The sequence below is a fragment of the Thermobia domestica genome, chromosome 3 (assembly GCF_964235325.1).
Source record: "Thermobia domestica chromosome 3, izTheDome1.hap1.1, whole genome shotgun sequence".
NCBI lineage: Eukaryota > Metazoa > Arthropoda > Insecta > Zygentoma > Lepismatidae > Thermobia > Thermobia domestica.
Genome location: NC_137456.1, coordinates 275,270,868 through 275,293,593, shown reverse-complemented (window position 1 = coordinate 275,293,593; position 22,726 = coordinate 275,270,868). Strand labels below are relative to the sequence as shown.

Genomic DNA, 22,726 nt, shown 5'->3' with positions numbered 1-22,726 from the left:
TTTGTAATTTTTCTATATGTACCTATAACAGACATTTCCCCCAAACACACATCCTGGCTACGCTACTGCCGTCTTTGTTCTCTCCGTTCCCCATCTTGGTTCCTTCACACTCCCCCTCCCTCCTACTTCCATTTTATTCTCCGTAACAGACTTCACATTCTTTATATTCCCCAACCTTGTTTCTTCTTCGAAAACGCAGTACTCCTCTCTGTAATTGTGGTCTTGACACTGGCACCATCAATAATCTCATTTTCTCTTTTCCTCTCTACCAGCAACATCACCTGCCATTTTCCACCATTATCCATAAATTTCTTGGTTCTGGTCCCTTCAATGTCAATTCGTTAATTTTCACCCTCTCTACTTCCGTTCTACACGCCTACTATCTATATTTACAACGATCTACGTCATTTCGCATGTCGCATCTTATAATCATCTCTAAAGATTCTTCTCATTCTTCCGTCTTTTTCCTTTCACATTACCGCCTATAATTGCCGGGAAAGCGATCTTCGCTAGGGCAAGAAGATATCGTAGAAGAATAAATTGTATTTTGGATCAGTAATCGTTTCCCTACACATGGTTATAAAATTTAATTTCTTTAGTCGCATTGTCCCATTGTCGCTATTCTAAGAAGTATACATATACTCTATGGCAAACAAATCACTATCAATATGCGTTGCGCGGGAACTTACACGGATACGGAATAATTTGTACTTGAACTGTAATATTTTGGAACTTCTTGCAAAAATACATACACAATGACGCTATGGATAGATAAACACCGACCAAATATGCTTTCAAAGCTAGATTATCACAAGGAGCAAGCACTTCGTTTAAAATATTTGGTAAGTTTTGTTTCTTTGGTATGATATTTCAACCAGCTGTAGTGTTGTCATTAGTATTGTATATAAACTGATCTCGCAATACTAATTTGTAATTGCAATATATAAAACGATTTTAATGGAATTACTTGAGCAGACGGTTCTACCAAATTTTGAAACATTTCTTACATGTTGAGATGAGGTTAGAGCTTTGTATTTCCTTTAGCAGTGCATGCACTAAATGAGGAGCTTCATTACTACTTGCGGATTGACTTCAGGAGGGCTTAGTATAAGTACATTGTGGACGTATGGCATAAAAACAACGGTGCATAAAACACGAACCAACTTGTGCTACGTAGCCATTTAAGAGGGGAGCGACAGGGGGATTCAAGCGTTAGCAATGGGGTGCGTCCGTAGGGAGCAGGCGTGTCGGCGACGGGGGTATACGCATAGGCGAGAATGGCAAGGTTGTAGAACACAGGTTCCCCATCGCATTTAGCTGTGATAAAGACAGAAAACAACGTGCCTTTCGGGACTCTAACCCGCCCTCACTCGCTCACGCTCGCTCGGCAGTACTGTGTGAGTTAAATATTAAACTTTGATACAGAAAGGAACCAACCTAGCTATATAGGGGGACCTGTGTTCTAGAACCTTTCCGGCGAGAATAGTAGAAGAGGACACTTATACTTGTAATACTTTCACTATCACTAATAATAATAATAATAATTTTATTGTCCTTGAACCAATTATGGCAATAGACAACGTCAAAATATACATCAAAATTACAATATGTTAACTTTCACATTTAATTTGCGTAAAGTATTCATCTAATGAATAAAACGGTCTTTCTATTAGCCAATTGTATAATTTATGCTTAAACACATTCATGGGACTTGAAGATAATTCACTTGGCAACCCATTATACAATTTTATGCCTATTACATCATAGTTGTTCTTCGACTTATTGAGTCTCCTATATGGTACATCTATGAATTTATTGTACCTTGTATTGTACGAATGCAAGTTGTATCTGCATTGTAATTCAGGTAGTCTGTTTTTCACGAACAAAATAGCTGTATATATATACAAATTTATCACAGTTAATATTCTCAAATTTCTAAATAAAGGTTTACAATGCGCTGTTTGATGTGAATTTGTCATAATTCTAATTCCTTTTGGTAAGTCTTTACTTTGACTCCAACTGTGACTTTAATCGGTTCTTATAGGTTCAGTTACTTCCTGGAACTGTTTGTGCGTGAGTCACTTGTTAGAACTGTTCGTGCCTTTGGTGTGACGTCTTAGTTCATATTTTTCCCATTAGGTGTTTGTGTAGTCATATGGTAGTTGGTTAGTAGTCACATGTTCTGTGTGCATGTATGTGTGTGCAGCTGTTTGTGGCATGCGGGAGCGCGTAATTGAATTGGTTGAATTGAGTTAGAGAAAACCTATCATAGTTGTGGTCTAAACTGAAGATATTTTCGACGTATTCTAAAAGTGGACGTTTATTGGTTTCTTGTTTGTAATAATAGCAAGTGTGCTCGGTTTAATAAAACGACGTGTGTGCGGAAAGGAACATTTTTAGTAATGTTGAGTATTGTGCATGAGTTCTTGGTATCTTATTTTTTCGTGTGTGGAATCAGCAGTTATGAGTTCATTATTCATGAGATTTCTCCTATGGCGAAATGGTGAGTGTTTTCTTTTTTTAATTCATATTATTTTTATTCTTGATTTGTTTTGCATTTGAGTATTAGGCAAAGTATTTGGTTTGCTGGTGGTTGTCCTATTGTCTTGTTGAGATGTAATTTTTTTTTTCTTTGTCATGCACTGATTTATGATTAGAGACGAGTGTTTTTTTTTTTTTTTAATTTTTCCCTTCTTATCTTAGCTTTATAGTAGTGGTGTGATTATTTATTATTATTTTGGATGTTTTTATGGTACTTGAGCGGGGGGGTTGGGGGGCGGTAGCCCCCCATTTAGATCTCAAAATTCATAGTCACCGCTTCACCTGAATTGATGTTTAGTAGTAACATTGTGGCCCTTGTACTTATAGTATAATTCTTAACTTCGTATAGTAACATTGTGGCCCTTGTACTTATAGTATAATTCTTAACATCGTATAGTAACATTGTGGCCCTTGTACTTATAGTATAATTCTTAACATCGTATAGTAACATTGTGGCCCTTGTACTTATAGTATAATTCTTAACATCGTACATTACTTTCACTGTGTTAGTAATTGTAATCGATTCATGTGATCCGGTTCCGGGAGCAGTTTAGGAATGATTCCTAAACTGCTCCGGGAACCGGATCACATGAATCGGTTGAAGTCACAGTTGGAGTCAAAGTAAAAATTTGCCCTTTGAAAGAATGCAAAATATGCAGTTCTTACGTAACCATCCGACACATAATGTTTCAGTCTTTTCAAAAGGTAGACAACTCTAGATAATTTACTAGCTATATACTGAATATGTGGTTCCCATGATAACCTACTATCGACATAAATACCCAGAAATTTTACACTATTTGTTATGTCAATATTTGGAACTTCTCTCAAGCCGAATAACATGTGTTGTGTTTTACTTCTATTGAGATGAAAACAATTAGCTTCAAACCACTTACTTGCTTGAGTTAGAACGCTATTTGCCAATTGTACAAGGTTATCTACATCGTGGTTTATGTTCACAAAAGTGGAGTCATCAGCATACAATATTGATTGAGCTTGTACACAACTTGGTAAATCATTGATCATTATGGTAAACAACAGTGGACCAAGCACCGACCCTTGAGGAACGCCACACTTTAGACTTTTCATTTGAGACTGTATACCGTTTGTAAAGACAACTTGCTTTCGGTCTTCCAAATATGTTTGAATTAAGGTCAGTCCAGTGACATTTATACCGTAACTAGTTAATTTATTCAAGAGTCGACTGTGGTCTACGCAGTCAAAAGCTTTGCTCAGGTCACAAAATGTAGCATGAGCAAAGAACCTATTTTCAAAAGCTTGTGTAACCTCTCTCACCAGCACGTCAATGGCGTTAACTGTTGATAGGCCTGCCCTAAAACCAAATTGAGATTCACTTATTTAATTATACTCATTAAAAAACTTACTCAGCTGAGAATACATAGCTGCCTCTATTATTTTTGAGAAAATAGGGACTAGAGAAATTGGCCGGTAACTACTTGGATCACTCTTATCACCTTTTTTATGGATTGGAACTACTTTACTTACTTTGAGCACACTTGGAAAATATCCCTCAATTAAGCATTTATTGATACAAAAAGTGAGTGGAAATAATATATGATCTATTACTTTTTTTAATTATATTACTTGACAAATCATATATGTCAGTACTTTCAGAATACTTCATTTTGTTGACTATATCATATATTTCATTAGGAGTAACACTTACAAAACTAAATCTATAGTTGGTATGCTGTACACGGTTTGGTATAGTGGTGTTTGACCCTAGTGTAGTTGAACATACTACATTGCTACGTGTTCTGTCAACAGATTCAATAAAAAAATTATTTAATTCATCGGATGTTATAGGAATTGTTTCTTTCTTATTCTCGTTTGCAACAGAATTTATTACTTTCCATGCGGCTTTACATTTATTATTTGATGCTTCAATGTTGTTCATGATGTGTGTTTTCTTAGCTGTAATTATAGCAAGCTTCTATTCCTTCTTAGCACTTGTATATGCATCTTTATTTGTTTTAGACTTTACATTATTATATCGATTATACAGTGTCATTAGTTTACATTTCATATTAGCTAATTTTGGAGTATACCATTTCATTTTGTTGTTTCTGTTTCCCTTTCTATTGTTTTTAGTAATAACTTTACATTTCCTTTTTGGAATTTGTGAGTTGAAAATATGAAGGAACACATCAAGAAAACGTTTGAAAACCTCATTGGCTGATAGTGTGTTTCCATAAACATTGCTGGAGCCGCCCAGGTAATCGACCCAATTTACATAAGATAAGGCAGTTTTAAAATTTAACAGTTTATCTTCAGTTAATGGCCTAGTGGTAACATATTTTACATCTGCAATATTGAGAGTTTCGAAATTCTTCTTATCTATCTTAAGTAAAACCAAATTATGATCGGAAAAGGCAAAGTCTATAACTGTACTAGTAGCATAAGCTCTATTAATATTTGTTATTATGTTATCTATGCATGCAGTACCTCTTGTGGGCTTACTATTTACGTAGTAAAAGTTAAATTGTCTTAAAATATTTTTGAATTCAGTGACTGTCTGTTTATTAGTTGTTACATCAAACTCTGCATTAAGGTCTCCCCCAATAATAATCTTATAATTATTAAAATTAGGCTTGCTAAGATAATTCAATAAATTTTCAAGTTTGTCTAAGAATTTAAAGGGGTCTCCATTAGGGGATCTATACAGAGATACTATAATTAGTTTTATATCACCAATGACGATTCCTGAAAATTCAAAGTTTAGTTCGTCAGAAAGGTGTTCAAGATTTAACGAATTACAATTTCTTCTAATCTCGGTACTTAAATATATAGCTACCCCTCCTCGTATGTAACACTTTCTACAGTAACTATTTACTAAGTGATAATTATCCAGTTTGTTAAATTTAATATTATCTTCGTGACACCAATGTTCAGACAAACAGATAACATCGATATTATTCTCATTGGCCACTTCATTTAGGACCAAAGTTTTCATATCAAGACCTTGTATATTAATATATCCTATACTATAATTGTAGTTATCTCTTAAACCTAGTATACTCTTGGACGCATTAGATTTACTATTCACAATAGGGTGTACCATTCTTGTTCGATCGACCTCAGTTACTACTACCCGTTTTTTGGAAGTACCGGTATAACCCTACCTAATGTACTTTTACCAAAATATTGGTTTAGGGTTATTTCTACTATTTTATCACATACGTAGGATTTACCCAAGCTATTTAAATGCAGACCATGAGTTGTATGAAAATTCACTTCAATCAATTCACTCAAAATTCATTTCAATATGCTGTGCACTGACAGGAATTTAGTTTTTTTTTTTTTTTGGTTAAAAGAGTAATAATTAGTTCGTTTCTTTACCAAAATTTAATATTTAATTCAAAGGTATTATCAACCACACAGACAAGCAAATTAGCCCTATGTTTAGCAGAAGGGGTCCAGTTCTTTTCTCTAAAAATGTTACAATTTTGGTAATTTCTGTTCACATTCGGTTAGTTTAGGGTAGAGTTGGTTAGTTTAAGTTAGGTTCGGCTAATTTAGGTTACGTTAGGATAGTTTAGTTTATGTTATATTAGTGTAGAAGTCCTGCATAATTTTCCATAAGATAATATAATTTCGCTTATTTCTACTAACATTACGTTTAGGTTAGTTCAGGTAAGTTTATGTTAGGTTAGGTCAGATTTGGTTACGTTATGTTAGGTCTAAGTACTTGCATCACCCATTTCTCCTGTAAATTTTGTGTTTTTTACGTGCTTCTGGACCTCTTGTACTAAACATACTCCGCAAATTATTCATTTCTTCCTGGTAAATTTTACTAGAAACTTACGACCAACTTTGGAACTTAACGCGAAATTACTTGTATTCAGTTCCTCTTTCCTTCACAAAAATGTTTCACATATTTTTACCTATAAATCTATTTGGTAGAAGCGTCAGCTCTTTGAGCCCATTTTACTTTGCAGGTTTACTTTTGGCACAATACTCAAAATAATTGGTGAAAACATATAATTCTTTCACTAATTTCCTTATTGCCCCCCAAAAGATTTGGGCTTGTCGACAGGAAATATCTGACTTGGCATAGATATAATTCAAGGGGGCTCCCGAAAGTAATTGTTGAAAAGTTAAAACTGTCGTACGATTTGCGTCTGAATATGGCTTGCGGATAAATGGCATAAAAGCTAGTGGTTCTGTACTAAGTGGCCTCTAAAAGGCACAAATGCTATCTAACCTAGTCAGAGCAGGGCGAAGCTGGTGGGCTCGCGCGGAGGTAATTCGAAGGGAGCAGGCGCGTCAGCGATGGTAGGTGTACGCGTAAGCGAAATAGTTTTTGTCTATGTTACAAATTTCAATCGTACTTATCATGGTTTCATACTAGCAACTCTCCACTTGTGAAATACATCTTCTGTACATTGGGCAGAAATACACCGCCGGTGGAAAATAGCATCTCATAGAGTCATCTTTCATATGCACTTACTTATTTTATCCATCGTGAACCAATTGTAATGATTTTCTCTAATAATCCTACACTTGTAAACCAAGAATACAATTGTATTTGTATTTAATTCTGTCATCTGCAGTTTTTATTTCTTGTCTTTTCATGCAAAGTAGTGAATTTTACCTATAAATCTTTCAAAATGTAGTGTGCTAATACTACGCCAGCACTTTTATTAATATTTGGGTTAACCTGTAGGATAAAGATATTACTTAGAGAACAATGTGTGTTTATGGAACTCGGCAAGATTTTACTTTGACTAGGACAGTAACTGCAACCGGTATAAGACGAGAATGTATGGAAAGGTTCTAGAACACAGGTCCCTCCCATATAGGTTAGTATCTAGGTTGGTTCCTTTCTCCACCAAAATTTAATATTTGAGTCACATAATATTGCCGAGCGAGCGTGAGCGAGTGAAGGAGGGTTAGACCCCGCAGGGCACTTTTTTTTTCTGTCTTTCTTACAGTTAAATTGAAAGGGGACCTGTGTTCTAGAACTTTACCAGAATATATCCAGTGAACGATTCTATTCTTTGAATGCAGTGTGTGTACTTATAATTGGGATGAGTGCCGGAGAGTCGGTCCAGATATATGTGAAAAATACGTAAAATTTACAGGAAAAAAAATGATGAATCGGTTATTTTATGTGAAATTCATAAGAACTAAAGTAGTTTAATGTGCTATTTTGGCATGTGGAAGGGGGCGCGGAGGCTCAGTGGTAGAGCGTTCACCTCCGGTGCTTGGGTTCCCTGGTTCGATCCCAGCTCGCGCCGTGTGGACTTTGTGGTGGACAAACGTCTCCTGGGTTTTCTCGGGGTTCTCCCGTTTCCTCCCATTTTCCTCATTCCACCATTTCACTCATTTCTCATTATCACAGTCTCCTTCAGCCTAACCGGCATATGCGTGGGACGTTAAACTTAAAGATTTCATTTCATTTCATTTAGCATGTGGAAAGCTGCGTATTTCTACTTACTTTTTAAATGGAGGCATGCTGATCCAGACACAACAGTGTAATGAGTCATGTTCCGATAGGAGTCACGGTGGTGGTAACCAAGAGTTACTACGTTTTGTGGAAAGGCGCGGATTACTGAAATTGAGCACAAAATGTGGTAAATATAGGAAGGCGTTGAAAATAAAGAAATGGAGGAAGTTATATATTCAAAAGTGAACATCGTATTGATTGTGTGGTAGAAAAAAGAAGAAGAAAGCAGATTTAATATTATGTATCAGGGTTCTTATTTAAGTTCTCGGCAAATTTTTACTTTGACTCAAACAGTGACTTCAACCGATTCATCTGATACGGTTCCCGGAGCAGTTTAGGAATCATTCCTAAACTGCTCCGGAACCGGATCAGTTGAATCGCTTACAGTTACTATCACAGTCAAAGTAATGTACGATGTTAAGAATTATACTATAAGTACAAGGGCCAAAATGTTACTAAACACCATTCCTAAAGTCTTCCGAGAAATCAATTCAAGTGAAGCGGTAACTATCAATTTTGAGATCTAAATGGGGGGATACCGCCCCCAAACCTCCCGCTCAAGTACCATAAAAACATCCAAAATAACAATAATCACACCACTACCATAAAGCTAACATAAGGAAAAAAAAAATTTAAAAAAATCGTCACTAATCATAAATCAGTGCATGACAAAGAAAAATAAATTACATCTCAACAAGACAATAGGACAACCACCAGCAAACCAAATACTTTGCCTAATACCCAAATGCAAAACAAATCAAGAATAAAGATAATATGAATTAAAAAAGAAAACACTCACCATTTCGCCATAGGAAAATGAATATTGAGCTCAAAATGAATATATGCGCACTCATGAATATTGAACTCATAATTGCTTTTACCCACTTTTACCATACGTCGGAAATATCTTCAGCCTTAGACCACAACCATGATAGGTTTTCTGTAACTCAAACCACACACTGCTGCAAAGCGATATGAGTTAATATCCGAATCTAATACAAACTTATTTAAGAACGACAAGTTCAAGTTCTTTCTATTAAATTCATGAAACGGTTTCTCAATAGCATTTGCAAACTCGATCGTCGCCATGAAACGAAAATTCAATTACGCGCTCCCCGCATTCCACTAACAACAGCACACATACAAGCAGAAAGTACATGTGACATCACACGAACAAATTACCATATGACTGTACGCAGACACCTAGTAGGAAAAATAAGAACTACCATCATGAACTACGACGTCACACCAAAGGCACGAGCAATTCCAACAAGCGACTCACGCAGAAACAGTCCAAGAAGTGACTGAACCTATAAGAACCGATTAATGTCACTGTTTGAGTCAAAGTAAAGACTTGCCAAGTTCTCTATTAAATTGTCCATACTTTCCTGGAGGCATTGTCGGAATTGTACAAACCATAAATGTATGTAATCGTAGTGAATGTGTTAACAAAGGAATTGACCCATAGTAGCATAGTGTTTTTTTCAACATCCACGCTTACGCGCGCAGTCACCATCGCTTAAGCACATCCTCTCTGTCGCTCCGGTCTCCCTGCTGCTCTCCTGCCCTGACGCGGTTAGATAATTTGTTTTCAATTCTAAATTTATCAGAACTTGAAGTGTGCAATGTATAAAATAGGAACAGAAAAAATTACAGTAATAACCTCCATATTTCTCGTCTGCTATAAAACACACACAATAGATAACACTGTTCAACAAATTTTGATCGAAAGTATGTAAATTCTTTGAAATTGGGATTTTTACATTCATTTAAGCATAATATGAAAGGAAATGATAATAGAAGAATTTTCTTAGCTCAGGTTGTGAAAAAAACGCCCTTGTACAACAGTAGCTGTATATATACAAATGTATTTATATTTATAGAACATTTAAGCAAAATCCTTGTAAAAACCTACATTTCACTTTTTTTTTTTTATCTATTTCACTGTGATGTGATAAGCTGGGGAGTTAAGAAGTACCCTAACCTATAGCTTTCTACTTGTACTTCCTTTGTACTTCCCTTGTACTTCCTTTTTCTAAATTGCGCAAATACGGTACAGAAAATGAAGTTTCACAGCGATACAGAAAATAAAGTAACCGTGGTCAAGTTAAACATTAACAATTCCGTAATAAAAATCAGTATTAACATCAAAACGTGAAAAATATGTACAAATACCTTTTTGTGCAAGAACTACACTGCAATGTAGACAAAAGTTTCAAGTGATCCCTTGTACAGGAATATGTTTATTTTATTTTGAGCGTCTTCGCTTGGCTTGTCTTTTGTAGGTTACATCTGGAGCATCCCTTGCAATAGTCCAACAGTCATCATCATAGGTATTCTGCCTTTATTGGCAGGTCACTTGCCGCAGCTGAGAAGCTTCCATGCTCCACGGTCCTCCGCTAACCTTTTCGTCTTTGCGTATGATCATTCTGTTTTAATATCATCCATTAATTGTAGTCTCTTTCGCCCCCTCCCTCTCTTTCCCGCCACCATACCCTCTAGGACGTCCCTCATGATACAATCTCTTCTTAGGCAATGTCCCAACCAGTTTCTCTTCCTCTTCCTAATAATATCTACAAGTGTTCTTTTCTCACCCACCATTTCTAATACTCTCTCATTCGTTTTCCGCTCGACCCAACTAATTCTTTCCATTCTTCTCCACGCCCACATTTCGAAGGCTTCCAGTCGATTTTCGTCGCCTTTACGTAAGGTCCACGTTTCCGCCCCATACAGTACAACACTCCACACGAAGCATTTTATGAGTCTTTTTCTCAACTCTTTGTTCAAGGTCCCACAAAACAGACTTTTCTTTCTTTTAAAGGCTTCTTTCGCCATTCCTATCCTTGCTTTTATTTCACGTTCGCATTTCATGTCATTACTAAGAACACTACCCAGGTATCGAAAACTATTCACTTGTTCTATTTTCTCCCCTCCTACTTTTATATTGGACAAAGACCCCTTCGTTCCAATCACCATGGCTTTTGTCTTTCTAACATTTATTTTCATTCCATATTCTTCAAAGCCCTTTCTCATTTTTTCTAACATTTTATTGATTTTTTTTTCAGATTCTGCAACAAGCGCCATATCGTCTGCAAATCTTATACATCTAATCATTCTACCTCCTACCGAAATGCCATCATCATCATGTAGGCTCTTTTTCACTATTTCTTCTAGATAGACATTAAATAGTGTTGGCGAGAGGCAGCATCCTTGTCGAACTCCCCTTCCAATTGCACTCTCTTCCGTCAGTTCTTCCCCTATCCTAACACTTACTTGTTGGTTCATGTATAAGTTTCTTATGAGTCTTCTATCTTTCCATTCCAACCCTATCTTTGTTAGAACTCCCAACAACAATTCCCAATTCACGCGGTCAAAAGCCTTTTCTAGATCAATAAATACAACATACATCTCTTTCCCTTTTTCTATAAATCTTTCACCGATCACCCTTAATAATCCAATAGCATCTCTTGTGCCCTTGCCTCTTCTAAACCCGAACTGCTCTTCCTCAACATCTTTATTTGTTCTTCCATATAACCTTCTGTTCAGTATTCGGAGCAGAATTTTAGCTGCATGAGATATTTGACTAATAGTTCTATAATCCTCACATCTCTTTGGGTTCGATTTCTTAGCCATCGGTATCATGATCGTTTTCAGAAAGTCTCTTGGCCATTCTCCTGTTTCATATATTTCATTGCATAGTCGCCACAATTCTTTCTTTCCCTTGTCTCCTATATTTTTAATGAATTCAATTGGTATGTTATCTATTCCTGTTGCCTTTCTATTCCTAATCTCGGATATAGCCTTTTCAAACTCATCCCGAAGAATACTAAATCCTTTATCATCCTCGCCTACTTCATTTTCCACTTCAACATTTAGGCTACACGGTCTATCCCTACTCTCATATAAGTCTTCAACGTATTCTTTCCACCTTCCTATGACCTCATTTCTCTCGCTGACTACCTTCCCATTCTTATTTTCTACTGCCATCATAATACTCCCTTGTTTCCTCCGAAATTCCATAGATGTCACCTCCTTGTACATTTCCTCATATTTCTCAACTCTTTCTAATTCTTCTATGTAGTCCAACAGTAGTCGGCCAATATGTTAGAACTCCACTTTCCCTCATATCTCTTCTCCATGGCTGCAATATCTTGATGGAAACGCTCACCATGTTCGTCACTTACTGCTCCACAATCTTCGGGAAAGAAGTCTAGATGTGAATGAAGAAAGTGGAGTTTCAGAGACATATTGCAACCAAGATTTTCGTAGCACAATAACAACTTTGCTACCAGTTTGTAATTTGTTGCTCGGTGTCTTCCCAAGAACTGTGAACAAACACTCTTCAAGCTTTCCCACGCAGCTTTCTCCTCACCTTGGAGAATTTCGTCGAACTTGTGATCTTTGAATAGTTGCCTAATCTGTGGCCCTATGAAAACACCCTCTTTAACTTTGGCATCACTTATTCGAGGGAATTGTCTTCTTAGGTACTTATAGGCCTCATCCTCTTGGTTCATGCTCTTAACAAAACTTTTCATAAGACCTAATTTACTATGTAGAGGGGGAAGCAAAATTCGGTTACGATCTACCAGTGGTTCATGCTGAACATTTTTCACTCTCGGCTGAAGAGTTTCTCTGGTACTCCAATCACTTTTGCGGTAATGAGATCCACGATCTCTACCGTCCCATTCACATATAAAGCAACAATACTTTGTATACCCTAACTGCATACCTAGCAACAGTGCCATTACTTTAAGGTCACCACAAATGAGCCACTGAAAATCGTAATATTTAATGGCTTGAAGTAAACGTTTCAAGTTTTCATAAGATTCCTTCATATGGACTGCGTAACCTACAGGAATTGAAGGAAGTTCATTTCCAATATGTAAAAGCACTGCCTTTAAACTCACCTTGGACGAATCTATAAAGAGCCTCCACTCCGTAGGTTCGTAATTAATTTTAAGTGCCCTCATGAGACCATTTACATCTGTACATGCCACAAGTGTGTCTTCCATAGTAAAAAATGAAGTGAACATCTTCTCCCTATTCCGATACACTGAAATATTTACTTTTTCCTGCAATAAATTCCATTGCTTTAAGCGTGACGCTAAAATTTCGGCTTTGCTTTTCGAGAGGTCCAAGTCTCTGATTAGATCACTTAGTTCCTCTTGAGTAAGTCTATGTGGTTCACATGGAGGTTCTTCTACAACAAACGTAGGGTCCTTCGAAGTACTTGATTCAGGAGCTTCAACTTCTTGATCATCATGAGAAAAAAGATCGTATTCTTTAGGTGGGTCAGGAATAGGTAGTCCTTCTCCATGTGGAACAGGGCGCATTGCAGATGGAATGTTAGGATAGATCAAGGCCCGCTTCTTCTTCGTGGAAATTCCCTTCTTGACGGAAGGAACCATACAAAAATTACAGTCTCTGATGTGGTCGCTTGGCTCCCTCCAAATCATGGGCACTGCAAAAGGCATTGAGCACCCCTTGCCATTAATCCAATTTCTTAGATTGCTGGCACAAGTGTTACACACAATGTGGGGTGCCCAAGATTTATCTTGGTCTCCAATTTTACAACCAAAGTAATATTGATAGGCTTTTCTTATTAGTGGTGTTATAGTCTGCTTTTGTGAGGAAAATGTCACTTCCCCACACACGTAGCAGAAGCTATCCGCACTGTTTACACAATTTCGCGGAATTTTTGTTTATTGAAATCCTCAAAATGTCACTTGAAATAGTTCCGACAACTATTTAAAAATATACATTCGAAATACCAGTATTTTTGCGTACTTGTAGTTGTATTTTTATGTCCTGCAATACACAAACGTCACACCCAAAACGCTGATAACTGCACTAAACCTGTCTTTTCTAACAATAGCAGAACACTACTGAGATAAGGAACACAATGAAACCAAGCGTTCATATAGTTTCTCCAGTGTTGCCGGATCAGTGTAACATTTTACCCCAAACGAAGCGAATATATTTATTTTTAAAGCGTTATTATTAGACATGCCTGTAAAACGAAAAGTAGAGCTAATATTCGAAAATGACTATCAAATTCGTGATCAGCACCACAAAATCAATAAGAATTAGCTGATTTTGTTCAATTTACATTTTCGTTGTTGAACAGTGTAATAAGAAAACATAAATAAATTATTAAGGCCCGAAGCTGAAATGGAAAGAAATATCAATCTTACATTAGACTATATACATGAGGGTGGGCAAGTCCTCCAACCCCCTGACAACAATTAAAGTGCTAAAACTAATACAAACAGCTTATAAGATTATGTAGGCCTGCTGCAAAGGAAACAATCCCAGACCAGAAACAAGTATGTATCTTAAAGTAATGAAAAAATAAATAAATACTTGAAATTTTAGTGTGGTGAATATAGTTGGGCAAGTTAGTTTATGAATAAATATTTCTTCCCAGCATTATAATTACAAGAAAATTTCTTGCTCCATAAATAGCCTCATAGCCGAACTACATCAGCATTCATTTTGAACCATGCGTACAGCTCAAACTCCTTTTTGAATGGTACCAAACGTTATCAATATTTTGCGTGTTTGCCCTACTAATAGAATTAACGAAACTAGGGGAGTGGTTCACAGTTAAATTTTCCATTTACCCAGGGCCGGATTAAGGGAGGAGGACCTCAGGGGGCTTCCACTGTGATAAAATTTTCAACTGGATATCTAAAAAGAATCATGAAGGTACATTCATCATCATAAAATAAAATATGACCAAAAGTACGAAATATATTCCCTTAACTTTCCTACTGAACTTTCACAGAAATGTATTAGGCGAAATCAGCAGAGGCGGCATTTTTTTTTTCTAGCCCCAGACCTCTAGATGGGTTAATCCAGCCCAACATTTACCATGAAGGACAAATAATCGCTGAAAAAGAGTGTTATTTTCATTGACACGTACAGTATTGACAACCTGATTTTTTTCTTTGTAAAAAGGAACATCCACTTTATTAGATATGTGCTGCCAGGAAAACACCTTAATGCATAGTAGAAAGCAACACGAGCAAAATGGACCTGTAACAAGGTCAAATCATAAGCAAGAACACATGAAGAACAACACTATCAGCACATGACGTTAACTCATATCCATCACGCGCGCAAAAAAAAAAAAAAAAAAAAAAAAAAAAAAAAAAAAAAAAAAAAAAACTCAACAGGAGCATACACCACTTGAGCTTTTTGTTACTATATAGGTAAAACTAAGGTGATCACATTGAAAGTGATTTTTATCAGATTTTGGACTTCCTTGGGCGAATTAGATGCTTTCACGTTAAAGCAGGTTGGAAAAAATTATGATTTTTTGTTTAAATCATTTTTGTTGATCTTTTTTATTTAAATCGATTTTTTTGATTTAAGTCAAATCTTTCTCCTCGTATAATGCAAGTCGGGAACTGAAGAAAAAGCATTAGGAATTAGTATTAAATGCTAATTATGCCATGTAAGTGAAAGTATTGGGGTTGAATTTTAAATTATCCCCAATTCTTAACCTATATCAATCCCAAACAATGTTTCTTAACCCTTTTAAATTATGGCTCTTTTTAAAGGTAAATTATAGACTTTCAGTCAAGCAGCTACAGCATCATTCCTATTTATCCTAGGATCATGGTACATACATCACTCTCTTTAGAATAGAACAGCTTTTGAAACGGTAACATTCACATTTCCCTATCATGTCCCTGAAGCGGGAAATTTTGAGAGTAATCGGCATTTTTTTTTTACTTTTTTTTTTAAAAGAAATTGATCCCCTGTGTTAACGGACAATCTCAAAATCAGCTGGGAAATACTAAGGGGTGTACTAAATGTGTGTACAAAATTTCAAGCTTCTATCATGAGTAGTAAGGGTGATGAAATTATTTAACAATGAGCTAAGAACATTCGCACAATGTCCTAGGTGACCCGGATGTAATATAAAAATTTCCTCAGACATTCCTATTTATCCTAGGATCATGATTTGTACATTATTCTCTTCAGAATAAAACAAATTTTCAAACAGTACCCTTCAAATGTCTCCATCATGTATCTGAGGCGGGTAAATCTCCGAAAAAAGGAATTTTCTGTTACATACATACATACATATATACATACATATATACATACATATATACATACATATATACATACATATATATATATATATATATATATATATATATATATATATATATATATATATATATATATATATATATATATATATATATATATATATATATATATATATATATATATATATATATATATATATATAATTTTTACCTCTGCAGACCCTCCCCCTTTTTTAAGGCAGACATCTGAAAAATACTGAGGAATGCACTGAGTAAATGTGCAAAATTTCAATCTTGTAGGTGCAAAATTAAGCCCGTGGAAAATAATATTCCCCCAATACCCCAGATTCCCGTATAAAACAGGATCTCAGATAACAGTTTCCTGAGACATCCCTATTTATCCTAGGAGCATAGTACGTACATCATTTTCTTCAGAATAGAGCAGCCTTTGAAACGGTACCATTCATATGTCTCCATCTGAGGCGGGAAAATTACGAAAAAACATTTTTTAAACATTTTTGCCCCTCTGCACCACGAGATCTGAAAACATCTGAAAATTATTAAGGAGTGCACTGAACGAGTGTGCAAAATTTCAGTCATCTGAATGCAAAATGTAACCCGCCAAATAATAATAATAATACGCATAACAAAAAATATCTTTTTAAATTTACGACGTCATCACACACTATGCCTCAACGCAGAAAGGCGTAAAAGCATATGTAACGTTTTCTAGAATGCCTCCAGTCTTGAATAAAACGAAGTAAAAACGCCTTATTGGTACTTTTTTAATCGAATAATGAAGATTCTACCCTATCACCTAAAAATAGGTCATATAATTTAAAAGGTTAAGCATTAAGGAAAAAGTACAGGAACATTTATCAAAATGCCATTTTTTTCACAAAAGTTACTTATATATTTGGCAGGAGCCTATTTTTAAAAACTCAGAACTAGCTTGCGGCATGAAATACATAAATATTTCGTCTAAAGTTATAAATTAAAAAAAAAAAAAAAAGATATAGGACCCCTCCAAATACGCCCTATTATCTAGGAACAAACAAACAGACACGCACAAGAAAAAAATTTCGTTGTAAATGTCGGTAGTGATTTGCCCGTTGGAATAGTTAACGATTTTAAAACCCAAACCCAATGTTACGAAAAGAAGAAAGCAGGATTGCTCCGTTTCCTGTTCAAAACGGGATTTTCCCTAATCATGCTCTGCATGACACTTGTTTTCATACTATACTGTACTCTACATTTGAGTCTCATTGTATTATGATTATTAATTTCCATAATCAAAATAACAGAATAGAAACGGGATTTTACTTATTTTCACTTTAAATTAATTTATTTCGGAATTCGATTTAAATCAACGATTTTTATTTAAAAAATCAAGTGATTTAAATCAGATTGATTTAAATCAATCCACCCTGCTTTAAAATATACAACAACATTCAACATAAGACTTTTATAAAATTCTGAATGCACTGAATAAATAAATGAATAAATTAATTAATTAATTTTAAAAATACCTTAGCTTGGGATAATTATAGAAGAAATTAGTGTATGGATTGTGTTTATAGCCTATTTGAAGTAAAATATGCCATTTTATATTTTAGAAAATACTTTCCGTGAATAGCATGCTCGCCGACGCCGAGGTGCGTTATCCCTCATACGTTTGACGGGTTTAAGACCATGTGTGCTGGTACTACCAGTAAATATGTAAATGCATAAGACCTATTAGTATTATTTCTTACCTTTGATGATAACATAAGTATTCTTCAGTAAAATTTGGTTTTCCAACAACTACAGTTTAGTTCAGTCATTTGTTTCTACTCTTCAAATAACCATTTTGTAGATTCAACACCAACAATAACGTAAAAATTCTTGTCAAATTTAGGAAGTTTAATGCTCGGAGTTCCGAAGACTACGTAACGCTTACTGTTTCAAGTGCTGAATTCAAACTTCCGTACTAGTGGAAGTTTCGATGTACAATAAGGAAAGCTGCATTTTTTGGAAAGGCCCGTCGTAAGAGAAATGCTTGGGAAATTCCCACAATTGAACGCACAAAGCATCGGTAGTGCATACTTCAACAATAAAACTATTTATTTTACGCTGCAAGATATTTAATTTCATTTAAGACATTTTGAAACATTTACTTTGTAAAATATGAATTATATCTTTCTTTAAGTTTTTAAAATTAATTTTCGGGAAAGAACCGTCTTTTAACAAGTACTTTGGAAATTCCCGTAATTGAACGCACAAAGTATCGGAAGTGAACTTCAACAGTAAAACCATTTATTTTATAAAACATGAATTATATCTTTGTTTTAAATTGATATATCTGGTATTCACATTTGGCGAACGTCACTGAGGCTCCTGGGATGACTCGATCTACATTTGTTTGTTTGCCTATACCACAGGGTACAACTTTAGACTTTTAAGTTTAAATTTTCAGGTTACAAGCGCGAGACACACGAAATTTCCTGTATAGATTTTGGCGACATACCAACGTAAAATTTCATAATAGCGGGTATCCACGCCGCAAAGCGCAATTTTCAGACTTTTAAGTTGAAATTTTGAGGGCAGAAGCGCGAGCCATTCTAAATTTGCTATGTAGATTTTCTCGGCGATCCATATAAAATTTTAAAATGGTGGCCATTTGGCCATTTTTTTTTTTTTTTTTTTCAAAAAGCAGTGAATAGAAAATTGTTGCAAGTCACGATGAAAATCTTGAAATATAAATCATATTTTAACTTTTACCCCAAAGACATTGAAATATTTCGAAAAAAAAAAAAAAAAAAAAAAAAAAAAAAAAAAAAAAACAACTAAACCCGAAAAAACCCATATGGTCTAGGTGTGTTTTTTCTTTTTTTTTTTCAAACCGTGCGTAGGACACACTTGGCGCCATTGATACTAGCTTATATTTCGATTTCTAAGGAGAAGGAAGTAGTCATTTTTATATGGTAACAAAGAGATAGGCAGTGTGTAAGATGATTACGGAAAAATAACACCAAGGACCACCATAGTCTCCCCCCCCAAAAAAAAAGAATGTAAATGTAAAGTAGAAACATCTTAGATTATGCACTTTAGGTGACAAACCTCCCTAACTCCCAACCATTAAAAAAAACAAGAAATAGTATCAATATATACTACGAGAAACACAAAGATTGGTGGAAGCAAGCCCCCCCCCCAACCCCCGCCAACACTGTATGTCATAAATTTTAAATAGGATAAGAAAAAAATATATACACATCCGAAATGTTAAATGTGAAGAATATAATTCACTAGCATGCTTTATAAAAATCAGATATTTTTGACCAAATGTAGCTTCGATACAAATTTCCTACACCATAAATAATACTCTAATTGCAACATCATACTTTCTGAACCGCGAATCTTCTCTTCAAATGACACCATATACTCTCAATATTTTGTATGCTCTAGGAATTGAATGAACAAAATTACATGAATGATTCACAGTGAAGTGGCTCCATCCAGCACTATTTAACAAAGAGTAACGCCTCCAGCAATCCGTAATAATAGTGAGATTAACATAGTTTCGAAATAACATCTAATAAATTTCCAGAACTCCTTTTGTTGTTATTGGGACAGTCACTGACAAAAACATCAACAGTTTCTAAACAAATTTCACCTGTAATCTAAGCTTTTCTCTCTCTTTCTTCCAACATTATACTTTCTGCACTCAAACAGTACCACGTTGACTTCCACAGTTAAAGTGGGCACACCAATAACATTGACAGAATGTCTCGCAGTAGCTTCGAAACATAAGCATGCCCACCAAAAATTTTCTAAGGGGGGGGGGGGGGCAATACCTTTCACTCAACATTGTGGGACGAATTTAAAGACAGGCTGATAGCACTGCACCCCTCCCCAAATTTTCAAAATGTTACATGACATGAATTAAAATCTGCAATTTGGGATAAGTCCTATCAATAGTGGGTAACAGGTCCTATTCCAGCGGCTCAAAAATCCTATTTATGTTACTCTTGACAAAATTAATTAAAATTAATGAGGTTTCCAGGGCGATGCTATTGGCTTGTAGGTTTCATGACAGTATAATGAACTTGAGGTCAGTGATTGAGCATATTATTCAAGTTTATATCTTCATTTATGAGTTGCATTGTTTCCCATTTTGACACTGAAAATTTGCCTTGAAGTGTCGTGTTGAGAAGCTCCTACTTGCTGGTTATACATCTAGCCATTTTGAGCCCAAGAAACATACATACTTCTTCAAAAATTTGCAAAAGCCCAGCTACTGATTCTGAAATGTGCTGACAATTCCTTCAGTCTTCATCTTTTCGTACCCTTTATAATGTTCATCAGCTCCCACTATATGACTGAGTCTACAAATTCACCTAGTGGGACCCAAGGGTTTAATGTTTATAATGTCTGAGACGGGACTACTAGCATTATCCTCGATCTGACACACTGGAAGTGAGTGCGAAAACAGTACTCCTAGTTCATGCACCTACTGCAAAGAGTTTCTCTCTATTTCTGACGCACTACAGGCATCCTTAATCACAAGATTGGCACAGTGAGTTCCACAATGTACGTACAAGGCAAGAGATTGCTGTTTATATGCGGTAGATTGAACACCAATGTTTACATCACTCATATTTTGAGTGCCATCAAAAAATTGTCCACTGAGTTGAGCAATTGGAAGCTGGAATCTCACTAACGCATCGAGAATAACTGAAGCTATAAACTCGCCAGTAGTTTTGTACTGTAGGGACAAGAAAAGTTTCGTGAGGACAGAGATCTTCATCAATCCATCTGGCATAAATACTTAATTGTTCTTTACTACTCACATCACGAGAACCATCAGAAATGACAAAGAACAGAGATTTTGAGATCTGATTTTGTTACATATATGAAAGCTCATCAACTGAAAGTCATGTTTTCTAAATGCAAGTCCCTGTCTTGTAAGATTGCGTATACTTGAAATAATTTTTTCCAGACATTTCCTGGCTTTCAGTTGTTTATCTGAAATTTGTTTACTTGGTTTTCTATTGGATTTTATCTCTGCGTGTAGGGCATTACAGTCAGCTTATGGCTTTCTGAAGTTCCGTGCGTACAGAATTTCTCTTTAGCCTTCCTCCAGTTGCAAAATCCTACATAGTGAAAGTGTCTTCATGTTTTTAATAAGAACTTTTTCGTTATTGTTTTTCAAGGAGTCATACAGTAAAAACAGAAAATGACGTTGGGTCCACGGGCAGTCAGGGAAATGTCTGGAACCAAGTGGCACAAATTTCAATGTTCGACCTTTCACAGATTGTTGTGGAAAATTTGTAGGTAACACGAAAGCCTGATGGGGCTTCTTAAAGTTCAAAGGATGGGAAGAATCTGAACCACTTGCTAGACATGCAGATTGAGGATTTTCTCCTGTAGACACTGATGATGATGGTAACCTGGTACGGAGATTCTAACTTCTATTGCCAGCTGCAGGTTGTAATCCCTCAGTTGACTAAACAACTGTTGGAGAAAACACGTCCACTCAAAAGCAGTGGCGCACGCTCACACAGTCCAGTTGATGAAGTTGAACAGTACGTTAAAAAGCACACGAAAAGAGATCTACATACCCGCACATGAAGAAAATGATTTCTTTAGGCAAGTTTTTAGTTATATTTCCGAAGGTAAACTCAGTGTTGTAATGTGTCTTTCATCGATTATCGAGGTTGGCGAACAATACTGCTATTTTAACACAAAGCCAATACAACAAGAGTCGGTTTGTTATAAAAGATATCATTCCTCATTTTCTCTTTTCTCTTTGTAGTGCTAAAGTTTTAGAAAGAAAGGAACCATTTTAGATACTTAGAAAGCAACATTTTATTTCTTTCAGTTACCGCTTTCTTGGAAGAGTAAGGATAAAATCTCAAGGCAGAAATATTTGAAACTGAGCATGAAACTTTTGATAAGTACTAACGAGGGAACCTATCCAAGTGCAACTCTGACTTCGAGTCGAGACTATGGCCGTTGGATACTTTGTCCCAAAAGAACACAACACGAAAACGGATACATCCTCGATCGCAACCATTGCGGAGGTATAAGCGTGAAAAGTTCGAAATTGAGCTCCATACTATACATAACAAAGTCAGATTTCGGGCCAATTTTCGGAAACTGTCGGGTAAGGAAACCCAGCGAATACAAATCAAATTTGTGTGGGGAGCCCAGCACCTTTTGAATGAAAAATTTGTGTCCCCGGGGCACTCGCAGGGTCCCAGGCGGGGTCCAACTCAAAATTTACAAATGGAACCGGGAGTCACGTAGCATACTGTATGAAAGCTATTGTTAAATAAAAGAAGATAGAACAAATCTCGACTCTCTACGATAACCCAAACGAGCAACTGGTCAAAATGTCAATACAACCTACATCAGAAAATGTATGGCCACTCTTCTAAATCCGTTAAATTGCGACAATAACAAAACAGAAAAACACGTTTAAAAGTGCAAGGTATGACATTTTGGGGGCCGCGGTGGCTCAGTGGTAAAGCGTTCACCTCTGGTGCTTGGGGTCCAGGGTTCGATCCCAGTCATCGCCACGTGAGCTTTGTGGTGGACAAACACCGTGTGAGTGGGTTTCCTCGTGTTCTCCCGTTTCCTCCCACTCTCTTCATTCCATCATTTCCTT

The 22,726-nt window shown here is 36.0% G+C and overlaps 1 protein-coding gene across 2 annotated transcripts in view; it reads left to right on the top strand.

The window, feature by feature from the left end:
* Positions 1-654: 654 nt before the first annotated feature.
* RfC38 (replication factor C subunit RfC38) overlaps positions 655-22,726 on the top strand; it is a 49,868-nt gene continuing 27,796 nt past the window's right edge. Inside the window, exons 1-2 of one of the 2 annotated variants that reach the window (XM_081752416.1) lie at positions 721-842; positions 4,654-4,777. Coding sequence is in view for 1 of the 2 variants with exons in the window: in XM_081752415.1 (XP_081608541.1) it covers positions 756-842 (87 nt within the window). In the remaining variant the exon portion in view is untranslated. Of the gene's footprint in view, positions 843-4,653; positions 4,778-22,726 lie in introns of both variants that reach the window. The other variant, XM_081752415.1, reaches the window with a different exon arrangement.